The 12,472-nt window shown below is 39.2% G+C and overlaps 1 protein-coding gene across 2 annotated transcripts in view; it reads right to left on the reverse strand.

Annotated features, from left to right (window-relative positions):
* DIXDC1 (DIX domain containing 1) overlaps positions 1 to 12,472 on the reverse strand; it is a gene marked incomplete at its 3' end in the record, with an annotated part of 79,020 nt that overhangs the window by 21,914 nt on the left and 44,634 nt on the right. For both annotated transcript variants that reach the window (XM_081279646.1, XM_081279647.1), the window contains 11 exons: positions 12,018 to 12,166; positions 9,201 to 9,290; positions 8,027 to 8,080; positions 6,602 to 6,652; positions 4,293 to 4,397; positions 3,842 to 3,895; positions 3,293 to 3,385; positions 3,141 to 3,212; positions 2,384 to 2,473; positions 1,763 to 1,924; positions 1,095 to 1,161 (listed from right to left, as the gene is read on the reverse strand). In XM_081279646.1, coding sequence (XP_081135772.1) covers positions 1,095 to 1,161; positions 1,763 to 1,924; positions 2,384 to 2,473; positions 3,141 to 3,212; positions 3,293 to 3,385; positions 3,842 to 3,895; positions 4,293 to 4,397; positions 6,602 to 6,652; positions 8,027 to 8,080; positions 9,201 to 9,290; positions 12,018 to 12,166 — 987 coding nt within the window. The remainder of the gene's footprint in view (positions 1 to 1,094; positions 1,162 to 1,762; positions 1,925 to 2,383; positions 2,474 to 3,140; positions 3,213 to 3,292; positions 3,386 to 3,841; positions 3,896 to 4,292; positions 4,398 to 6,601; positions 6,653 to 8,026; positions 8,081 to 9,200; positions 9,291 to 12,017; positions 12,167 to 12,472) is intronic.

Raw genomic sequence — 12,472 nt, forward strand, 5'->3', positions numbered from 1 at the left:
TTTATTTACTTATACGTGGTGCTGAAAATCAAACCCAGTGCCTTACATATATACTAGGCAAGCGCTCTACCACTAAGCCACAACACCAGCCCTACAAAAATATTTTAATTTAATATTTGTACACATATTTTAAAGAGTTTTTCTTTAGGATCTGTCTTTTAATGTGTTTTTTGTTTTGTTTTCTAGTAGTAGAGATTGAACCTACGGTTTCGTATACTCTACACAAGTACTCTACCACTGAGTTACATCCCCAGTCCTTTTTAAATTTTAAGACAGGATCTCACTAAGTTGCCCCAGTTGGTCTCAAACTTGTGATCCTTCTGCCTCAACCTCCTGAGTAATTTATGTGATTTTTAAAATTGTATATATAACATAGAAAACCAGTTCCAGTCAAATTTTCACTATTTGGTTTTTATAAATTTTTTTGTTTAGTTTTGGATTTGAGTAAAAATAAGACAATGTAAATATCATTAAGCAAAAAGGTAAGATGTAAACTAAAATAAAAATTGACAGGCAAGGTAGATTTCCAACAAAGTGAATCTAACGGAAAAAAACAGAATGAGTGGGCATGGAGAGGGTTAAAACGTAATTCCTAGCTATGGACACTAGATGGTGCAAATATTTTCCAGGACTTAAATTTTATTGACCTAATTACTCAAAACTTTTAAGGAAAATTCCCCCAAAGAAATTAAATTTCTTGACTCTATGAGAAAATTGATCTTTTTCTTTCTTGTGTATGTGTGTTATTTATGGCTACAGGGTGATTTGTATGTGTACATGTGTATCTTTGTTGTTTTCCATTTTGCTTTTGCTTGGCATAAATGTGTTGAACTTGCATATTTTCCAGATATCCTAGCCCCTCTGAGTCAGCAGCATCCTGCATGTGCCTAAATGACTGTTGGGTTGATGGTGGCAATGATTATGATATGTGCCCTCATGGTTTTAGAACTAACTCAATTCTCCCACTGCTAAGGAAAAACATAAAAGTGAAGTACCACAAGAAAAATCTATCCCCCAAATATTGTTGCATGGAAAATAGCAAATTTCTGGTCTAAGATGCTAGGAATTCCTACAGAGTCATGATGAGTACTTACTTGAATTAGGGGGCCAAGATTCCCGGTATTCACTACCTGCTTGCATTCTGGGTGACTTGCTCCAAACCTGGGGAGCCACACAAAAATCACAGAAGTTATGATCAATGAAAGAACTTAACCAAGAAACTTAAATCATAAAAGGAAACCTAAAATATATACTTTTCTACTACCTCTTCCACAAAATACAAAATTTAACACATTTATCTTAATGGTAGTTGTGTCAATTTATGAAAAGCTTTCTAGCTTCCAATGCATTTCTCATATATTTTTTCATCCAAGGCCAATTTCATTATGGCGGAAAAGGAAGAAGAATAAGCATTAAAGAGAGATCTTGCGGTCAAAAGCCACAATTAGACAACTATGCAGCTGCTAAGACTAAGAGTTACCATGAAGAGTTCCTTCCCTGGATTGTCATACCATGATGAATACATTTCCACTGAGAAGAAAACCAAAGAGCAAACCAACTGGAATCTTCATCTTTTTTTTTAACGTAAATTTTTAAAATTTATATATGACAGCAGAATGAATTACAATTCTTATAACACATATAGAGCACAATTTTTCATATCTCTGGTTATATACATAGTATATTCATCTAAATTAAAATTTATAAAACCAAGCTTGCTCATGGAGCTTGCTTAAGCGAAACATGGCAACAAGAGAATTACCTTCCTTTCTTGTTTCTTCTGTGTCTCCATGACATGGAGGCGCTCCATTAGGCTGGAGATGCCCTGCTCCAGGCTGTCAATGGTGTGGTGCTGAGGATCATGGCCACTGAAGCTGTTTCGCAGGCTGCGGAGAGCATCTCGAACAAGCTGCAAGTCACTGGTCTGTGGATGAAAATAAGGTGCTGTTGCCAAAGTACAGTACCATATTATTAGTCAGGTCCCAGCCACTGGACTTAAGAAGATAAAGGAGAGAAGTAGATCTTGTATTTTTGTGGAAGAAAGTTTCCTCCTCAGACACAGGCCTACTGTTTGCCCACTAATTCTTATTTTTAGTTAGCTAGTGCCTCACATCATTTTTTTTAAATTTTTATTAGTTATTGATGGACCTTTATTTATTGATTTGTTTATATGTGGTTCTGAGAATTGAACCCAGTGTCTCACACATGCTAGGCAAGCGCTCTATCACTGAGCCACAACCCCAGCCCTAGTGCCTCACATCTTTACACATCCATGAGAAGCAAGAAATAGGGGACTAGCAGCCTCATCAATAGGGGATGGCTGGGACACTGTTCTGGTTTCAGCAAGAAGTGACAGGCCTGTGTTCTACTCCTAGGAACCTACCCCTCTGTGGGTGATGGAAGCAGCTCCTTTTCCTGCTGTTGGAAGGAGAAAACCATTGCTTTGAGAATTGTGACTGTTGTAGTTGGTTACCTGTAGCAGCCAGAAGAAATGATGCCTGTTAAAGGGGAAGTTCTGAATCAAGACACCCTGTTTTAATTTTCTTCTTTACATCTTTATCACTTCCTGACAGAGTATATAGTTATTTGTTTAACATCTCTGTAAAAATGTAAGCTTCACGAGCACCAATGCATTTTCCCTTTTGTTCCCTGCTAAATCAATGTTGTACTCAATGCTTGCAAGGCATGGTGGATGTAGAATGAATGAAAGGAAACTTTGGCCTGGAGGCCAACAAATTAGCCTCTGTCACAGTCACTGGAGGGTCTCCTACTCCAAGCACCTCCTCCCTTTGCTTTGTAACAAAATAAGAACAGTGTAATATTTTTTGAACCTGACTGTGGGTCAGGTTGCTTTAATACAACCATATTAGTTATGTGGATTATGTCAGTAGTATTTCAATTTTCCAGATAAGTCTTGCACTTAGGGCTCATCTTAAGGTCACACAGTGTAGACACAATAAAGCTGGAATTTGAAACCAGGCTTTTTTTTTTTTTTTTAATCTTGGAACCTGTACTCTTAACCCCCTCCCCATATAGCCTCTCAGAAAACTGTCTGTGGCATTGGTTTAGCTCTTGGTGACAAACAGAATCTCCCTCTTTGCCAGGAAATGTGGGAAGGAAAACTCAAAATTCTAGGTTACCTCATCTACCTCTCTTTTCATACAGTGAGCCAAAAGGACATCTTTGTGTTCTAGTTCCCGTTCTAGATCCACCTGCAAAACAGAGATTAAACTTAAAAAGGGTTTCTTCAAGCCAAAGGGACAGGAAAACCAGTAGCTGAGTATGTTCTGACCTGCTGATGACTGGCATCTGAGAGTTTTCGGAGTGCTTCTTCCAGCTTGACCTGGTGCTGTTGAAGGAGGCGATCCTTCTGCCCCAGCTCTTTCTGTAATAGAGACAGTGCTTTCAGATGTGTAGCGAAACCCTCTGTAATGCAATTACACAGAGCCTCAGGAGGCAGGCCTTTCCCCAATATACCAGGAAGGTGTGACACACCACAACAGCCTTACACAGTGCAAAGGAAGGGTAAAGAGGATGGGAACTACCATTTGTAAGAGGACCACCATGTGCCATCCAAGCTAGTTAAGGACAAAGATAAACCTGGAACTGAAGTTTCCAGACTCCAGGTTCCGTGATCCTCCTAGGAATGCTATCTATTCTTCAGGGCCAGTAAATCAAGGAACAAAGAAAAAGATTTCCTTCCAGAAAACAAGGATGAAAACAGAATACTAAAGTGTTCCTTGAGCAACAGCAACAATGGGCTATTCATAAAAGGTCAGTCAGGTGGAAGTCACTTCCAAAACAATATTCATCCTTTTTTTTCCCCAATATTTATTCTTACTTTATATTCTCCCAAGAGCCGGTTCCTCTCATCCAGCTTCCTCTGCAGATCCACCTGCAATGATATAAAGAATTTACTGGCATGTGCAGCAACCTTCCTAGAAATGAGCTATTTGGTAACCAGCATTAATGTTGGCAGTTACAGCATACAGCACAGAGAGGGCATAGTTATGATAAAAACACACCACTTCTCTCTGTGTCTTTAAGTAAGATAATCAGACTACAGAACTACAATTGTGTCTCACTGTCCTCAAACTTCAAGAGGTCAAGGACCTTCCTGCCCAGTGTGGTATGGGCTTTCACCTAGGAAAAAAATTAATCTGATGGGAAATAAAGATAACTGCAGACACTGAAGGCAGGCATCTCAGAAGCAAGATAAAGGGACATCAGGATGGCGGATCTACAAGCAATAAGGGGTCTCACTGAGGTCAGAGATCATACATTTGACTCACATTCTGGTTCTGAAGCTCATCTTTGTCCATATTTGCCCTCAGTAGTTCTTGTTTGAGCTGAAGAACAGCTGTGTCCTGCTGAGTCAATCTCTGTTGCAAGGCATCCTGGGGGAAAAAGCATACTAATTATTATGGTTTCAATTAATCAGTTAGTCAGTTATTATCAAAAGTTACTAAATCCTTGACCACCATTATTTAAGGTAAACTGGGAGACAAAAAGAGTATAAGGATCTTGCAATAAGAAGCTGACATCTGTCTTTTTTGAGGAGAGTAGCATCTAAGGAAAACTTTATCCATTGTCCTACCAACCTGACTGAAATTAGATTTTTTTTTTCACCTACCACTCTTTCCTACCCTAAACTTCATTCCTGACTGCCTGGTGTCCTGAGAATAGGATCAGATAGACCTAGACTCAAATTAAAAATCTACTTTTGTGACATTGACTTGGACAATGAACTCTCCCTTCTCCCACCCTGGCTTTCTCATCTATATCTTGGGCATATAAATACCCATCTAGGGCTGGAGTTGTGACTCAGTGGTAGAGCGCTTGCCTGGTATGTGTGAGGCACTGGGTTAGATTCACAGCACAACATATAAATAAATTAATTAAATAAAGGTTCACACTGACAACTAAATATATTTTTAAAAAATACTGCATCTAGCTTAGCTCTTTTCCCTCTACCTCTCTGTACAGTTCCCATTTCCTAAAGGGATGGTCCTATCCCCAATCACCTCTCTGCTCATAAAGAATCACTTCCACTCTGGGGATCACTTCCACTCTGGCTTCCAGAGCCCTGCTGCTATCCCACTTCCACTGGCTTCCAAAGCCTATTCTGAACCAGGATTGGGATTATATTTCCACTGTCAATGTGTTCTTGGACTGATGGTTCCTCGTTCCAATTTATAGGATCTTACAGCTGTAGGCTGTCTTTCCCCCAGCGTGAACCCTCTTAGTTCCTACCATGCCTAGGAAAAGATAGGCTGGATGTACTTACTTGTAAGGGCCAGCTGTAACACATTTCCCCAACCCTCGTGATCTCAAATGAACTACTGCACTGGGGCTGCATTCAGTATATTTATCCTGACTTTTCTCTCTTTACAGACTGCAAAGAATGGTGCAGGCCCTGAACAATGTGGGAGCCCATTCTTAATTATGCTAACTGCCATGACAGTACATGGCAAAGGCAGTCTAAGATGTCCCCTGGCATTGGTAGTTTAGAAGAATATTTGCAAAGTGTGCTCCATGGGATGTTAATGAGTTACAAGAAAAAAGTACTTTTTTGGTTAATAATTCTAAATTTTTTTAGGCCAACCTCTTTATGACAGACCTTCTCAGATCCTTTACCATGCTACTATCCACTGGGAATCTTCAAGATACCATAGCACTTCCCAAACGTCTTTGATCATGAAGCATATTTGTGCTTTCAAATATTTCAAAACACTAAGATTACAAAATATACTTTGAAAGATGCTTCTGAGTTACATTCCAGGCTAGTCCATGACCAGCTATGCAAGGAAGAGGGGAACAGCAGAGGCTTAAGAATATCCTCTTCTACTTTTGGGTATTTATTCAGTAGAAAAATCCCACTTAGATGAAGTAACATACATTAATGGTTATTAGCTAGATCATGGGTATTAGCAAAAGACTGGAAAATAAAATGCCATCAATAGAAATATGATAAATATATTAGCATATATGTGTATATTAAAACACTATGAAAATATAAAAAATGCCTAAGAAGGTCTTTATTGAAACAGAATGATCTACAGGATCCCTTGCTAAGTGCAAAAAGCAAAGTGACAAGCTGTATTTACAGTATAGTACTATTTGGGTGAAATAGACATTATACATATGTATATTTTACAATATACATACACATTTGCTGATAATTGATACGTTACCTCCAGGAAAGAGAACTAGATGACTGGGGGGACAGAAACGGCAGGCAGACTTTTCCTGATCTGTCCTTTCATACCTTTAAACCACTTGAATGTTATTAACTATTCCAAAGCTAAGTAAGTAATATTTTTCTTTGGGAATAAAAAGGACATACTTTCATATTGAAGAGAAGTACTTTACACGTGGAGACAACTGAGATGGCACAGAGGGAAATGGTAGCACCATGAATAATAACTACCAGACATAAACCTCAGCAAAACAAAGATACATTCTTCAACATGCCTCAATTCCCACCCACAATAGTACAAAGCCTATTAAAGACCCCTAGCAAATTAAAACGATTCTCCTAGCACCCAACTATTGCCACTTACCAATAAACTACTAAAGAATTAAATATCTTCCTTTTTACCTTTATACCCTGTAAGTTTCTGGCTTCTTGTTTACATTTCAGCAGCTCTTTCTGCAAACCAAATATAGTTACATCAGATGGTGGCATCTGGGTTGCTTCAGAAGCATTACCTCATTCTGTCAGTGAGAAGACAAAACCCAGTTGACCATCCCATGAACGATTAACCCTCTACTGAAGCAGACAGATGTGGTCCAGTAAGCATTAAAGGCTGACCCACAAAAACAAGAACAGGACCTACTCCATTCTTCTCTGTGGCATCTCGGCTTAATTGCCCAGAAACAGTCTTGCCAAGGAAAAAAAACACCCCATCAATCTCCACAGGCTCTCTATATTTTTCATTCTTCACCAACAAGAAAATCTAATCATAATAATCTAAATCCCTCTCACTGAAATATATAACCATATCTAAATATGCCTATATCCATGTCATTAAATAATTATCTCAGTTCTTAAGGTTCAGCTAAGGATTGGAGAGCTTCTGGACTCCACTCTCTTCTTTTCCTAACACATCATATTTAATTTGCATTTCCTAATGCATCATATTTAAAATGAATCCATTTAATTAACATATCCAAAATGGGATTTTTTTGTGTGTGATACTACTGGGGATTGAACCCCTGAAGATACACCCCTGCTCAGAGCCACTGACCCAAACCCCACCCTTTTTATTTTGAGACAAGATCTCACTAAGTTGCCCAGGCTAGCTTCAAACTTGTGGCTCTACTGCCTCAGCCTCCAGAGTCACTGGGATTATGGGGGTGTGCTACCACACCAGGCTCTAAAATGGTATCCTTAACCTGGACTCCACAGATGGGATTAAAAATTACCCTATTAAAATTCTCATCTGTGGGCTTGGGTTGTGACTCAGCGGTAGGGTGCTCGCCTAGTGCATATGAGGCCCTGCGTTCGATCCTCAGCACCACATAAAAATAAATAAATAAAGGTATTGTGTCCAACTACAAATAAAAAGTAAATATTTTTTTAAAAAATTCACATCTGTGAGTATGTGTGCATGCACACAGGTATATTTCTGGGGAAAGGGTTAACGTCTTTAGTCATATACCTATGACTCAAAAAAATTAAAAACCACTGACCTAAAAGAATTCTGCAAAGTATTCATAAAAATACCACATTGATATTAGACCCATTTTTTCTTTTAACTAGAAAAATATTTCAAACATAAAGAAAGTACAACCAATTATAACACATATATCTATTACCCACAACCATGATTTAAAAGGTATTACTTTTTTTCACATGTTTGGATATATCTCTGTCTTTCAATTAAAGACAAAATACAGGTAGAGGTTCAGCTAACATCCTGATTCCGCATCCCCTTCCCTTCACACAAAATTGTCTTGAAGTTTGTGTGTAACACTCCCATTATTTTTTTTCAAAAGGTAAAAGGCACATGTCCTGACACACCTTTAGGTCCTGATTCTCCACCATACTCTGATCCAAACGGCTTTGAATTATAACCTAACATAAGAAAAAAACAGATGATTATACAACTATGATATGAAATTCAGAAGCCACTTTGTTTGAAAAATATTTATCAAGCACCTTCTAGATATCAGCTCTGCACTGAGGCTACAAAGAAGAGGAAACAGTTCCTGCCTTCTGATGGAAACATAGGCCCAAAGTGCAGCAAGTAGAACAATATGAATAATGCTTAGAATAAGTATGTGTGTATTGGGAGCAGGGGATAAGATAAAGGGAGAAAGAAAAATGACAAGAGATGAAGTTGCAGAAGAAAATAGGGGCCAGATCATGAAGGGCCAGTAAGGATGACAGGAAACTGATGAAGTCTTATGCAAAGAGATAACAAAGTGAAGTTGGCCTCTAGGAATATTATTCTTGTTATTCTATAGAAAACAAATTAGAGGACAGAAGAAGAATTAGGAGAACCAGTTAGCAGGAAACTAGAATGCTGGATGAATGCCTGAATAAATTAGTGGCTATGAGAATTGAGACAACTACATGTAGAGGGAAGGATCAGAAAGGATTTAAGGATGACATCCAACTTTCTGTTTGAGACATTGGGTAGATGCAAAGAGATGTACAGACATCCAAAAGGACAAGTAGTTTTGGCAGTTGGGTGGAAGACAGAAAAACTGTTCAGTTTAGGTCTCACTAAAATTGAGATGTTTATACCATATATAAATGAAAACAGTCAGCAGGCAGCTGCATGTTGCATATACAAATCTAGAACTCCATAGAGTGTTTTGGACTGCAAATACAAAAATAAGAAACAGATGGGAAGTGAGTAAAGACACGGAGGCAGACTGCCCAGGGGACTACATAAGACAGATGAGGACCCAGAGTAGAACACTGACAGGCACTAACATTGAAGACATAGGCAGTAAAAGGGAAGCTTCAAAGGGGAGCTGAATTTAAACTCTCTGAGGGTAGGGTCTTAGGCCTGTTTTCCCACTACCATATCTTCAGCACCTTGAAACAGCGCCACACAGAGTCAGCAACAAGAGTTAGAGACAGCAGAGAGCAGATTCCAAGACGGTGTGGTCAGCAGAGTCAAATGCTAAGAATAAGTAAAATATATACACTAGATTAGGGTCCAGTTACAAAAGATGGAGCTCACCAGTTGTTCCTCCGGATTGGCTCCTGGTTCACAGAGGGCCAAAGGCCTTTCCTGTTCATCTTCAGGTAAGGATCCATTGAGCAACAAGGCCTGAATAACCAAAAAGGCAGAAAGAAACTTAAATTCCTATCAGATGACTTACTCCAGAGATGGGCTTGGTAAGCTCACTCCAACTGAAATGACAGTTCTGGCTTCCTCCAGAAATCTCCTTGGTACTTTTGCCCCTAGATACTTCCAATTCCTTTCCTTGGGACCAGCTTCTTTTGTCAGACCCATGCTCTAGGCCTCTTTCATCTTTCTGTATACAAGTGAACCCTCTGCTCCTGGGCTCCTTAGCCCCAGAAGAAAATCTAAAAACAAATCTTCCTTTCAGAAGTGACAGAGCATATTTAAAACCAGAGCTGCTCAAACTGCTCATACTAGAAAGGATCTAAAAGCAGTAAAGAATTATCCTGGATTAGAAAAGTGTATCATAATGACTTATTTGGAATACACATGACTTGAGATTGTTTGATTTTTGCTTTAATAATTCTTCATTTTTACTTTCTAAGGCAACCTGGATAGAATAAGAAGGAAGACTTCTTTACAAAGATGTCCTCATTCATTTTAATTCCAGGTTCTGTTTGCATTAGAATATTAGGGAGTTTCCAGGAATCCCAGCGACTTCAGAGGCTGAGGTAGAAGGATTATAAATTCAAGGCCAGCCTTAGAAACTTAGGAAGTCCCTCTTTTAAACTTTTACAAAATAAAAAGGACTGGGGATATAACTCAGTGGTACAACACCAGTAGGTTCCATCCCCAGCACTGAAAAGAAAACAAAAAATTTAGTGACTGGAGGCGGGCAGTTAAGGAAGTCCAGCTTTAGGCCCCCTACGTGTGTTCTCTCAAGACCCTATCCTAATATTGTATTTATATTTCAAAACATTATTCTTAAAGTTGAATGTCTCCCCAAATTGTATACGTTAGCACTCCCAAAACTTGGATCTGTCCCTTTAGGAAGGTATTATGAGACCTATCAGACCAGTGAAAGATTAAAAAATATGTTCCTATTTTGTAATACAATTCTGTCTCAATTCAAAAGAGAAGAATTACAGAGGTTAAATCCTGGTTCAATTGATATAACACAATTTCATCATAAGTGTTGATAAAAACATCTTAAAGTCCAGCCAGTGATTGATCTACTAAATACTGCTAATAAAATATTAGTAAATCAAATTAATTTGGCTATTTCATAGGGTTATGGAGAGAAGCACAGACATGTACAAGACATGTATAGTCAGGGCTATACAGGGGCTAAGGGAGAGTAGCAGTACAGAAATAGTGACTAATGGAAAATTGTTCAACAGGTTCTAACTAAGGCATACTAATAAATTGGAAATCCTCAATGTGGCTTAGCATGTAATTTGTTCATCCGTGAAAGAGTTAAGAAGTCCAGTGGATGCTGTGAGTCCTTTTGTATTCTACAATGGAACTGAGTTCTCATTGTGATCATGTGCCTATGAATTAAAACTCCTATTTGCAGGGAATATTAAGATGCTGACTTTCTGCCTGTCAATTATCTTCTCTTTCTGTTTCAGCTGCCATCATATTTCTCCAAGGCTAAGATACAAACCAAACCAAGAGCTAAATTGATGGATATACATGCTCATATAATGCAAATTATCCTGGGAAAAACCTGACTGGCTACAATCCCTAAGTTCTCTATGGAATACCTCCTAGTCAAGCACAGGAAAAAAAAATCATTAAGATATTCCTTAATGGAGTGGCAGAAAAAGGACCTAAAATGCCTCATAAGCTAGATGTTTTTAAAATATGGAGCAAATAAAGGAAAAACCAACAACTTTCTTTGGGAATGTTTAGGCAGTAACATTCCTCCAAACATTCCCCCAAGCCTTCTCAGTCCCTGGGGATACATTATGCAAATTATTTTACCACAGCACCAATATCCTTTTTTCTTTAGGAACCCTTTGTGTCCCCACCCTGTTGCTGGCTGGCTGGGAGCACACCCTCCATTGCCTGCCGGCTGCCAGAGCCACACACATAATGTGGGCTTTGTTTATGTGTCCATAAATATTTCACAATTCAGAAGCGGTGCAGTTCCCAGCACAAACAGAAAGGAATATTCCTAGGCAATTTCAGGGTCATCAGCACACTATAAGGGCTCCCCCAAACAGAGATGGTCACACAAAGACAGAGGATTGAGGGGGTCATTCAGGGTGGAAACTATGTCAAGTGGGTCACCAGTCTCTGAAGAGATTTGCCGAGCTGACACTGCAGGTACAGGAAAGACTGAAGGGCTTTGTTGCTCAAGGAAAACCTTTTCTACCTGATCATTGTGACTTGGCATCCGCTTGCAAATGCATTAGGAGTGGGCTAAATCCCTTAGCTAGAGGAAAATGGAAACCTGGCGGCATTACTTGCTCTTCCACCTTCCCTAGTGAAGAATTCCTGGGAGAAAATTCCTGACTATTCACAGTGCCATTCTTGGCTGAAAGCTGCAATTGCAGATTTGTAACCACCTAAAGAAGACTGCCTGTGAAGCAGAGTCAGAATAAGTGCTTGGTAGGGGCTGGTGATGGCCCAGGAGCTTGCAGAAATCCTAACAGCTGTGCTACAAACCGTCCACAAAGTCCATTTAAAGCACTCACATATTAGCAATTTTTGCTTTTTGTGTACTACTCTATCTAAATTCCCTCATTCAACTCTGATCTCATACAAAACTAAAATCAGGGTTTTTTTTTTTTTCAATTTACACTAGTGACTTAAAAATAATAATCAATTGGTGCACTGAAGACAAACTACAAGAGAAAGAGCTACCTGTAGTCCTGATATCATTTTCTTTGCTTCCTCCATTTCTTTTTCTAAATGTTCTTGTTGTTCCAACAGCTGTTCTTCCCATGAGGTCTCCAGATAGGTTCTAGGGCTCCCAGGTCGCCAATCTCGGGATAATGGAGAGTCTATCTCCTCTACAAAATGAAAGGAAGGGGTATAGTTCATGTTGGAGGAAACTGATTTCCGGCAGAAAGCGTTCACAAGAGTAGTTTACAGGTTCAGGTCACCTGCTTTCTGAACCTGTCCTCACATACAAACTGAACTCTCCACCAGGTGGGGTTTGTGAGGCATAAGGAACTGACTGTTAACTCAGGTTTCAGGACCAGCGAAGCATCATTCACTCTGCTATGGAAAACCATTTCTTAAACTCTTAGGAAGCAGTAGGACTCCCACCATCAGAGTCTTAATTCTCTAGAACTGGCATTCCCAAAGCCTGAATT

The sequence above is a fragment of the Spermophilus citellus genome (assembly GCF_964194105.1).
Source record: "Spermophilus citellus genome assembly, chromosome: 2".
NCBI classification, from domain to species: Eukaryota; Metazoa; Chordata; class Mammalia; order Rodentia; family Sciuridae; genus Spermophilus; species Spermophilus citellus.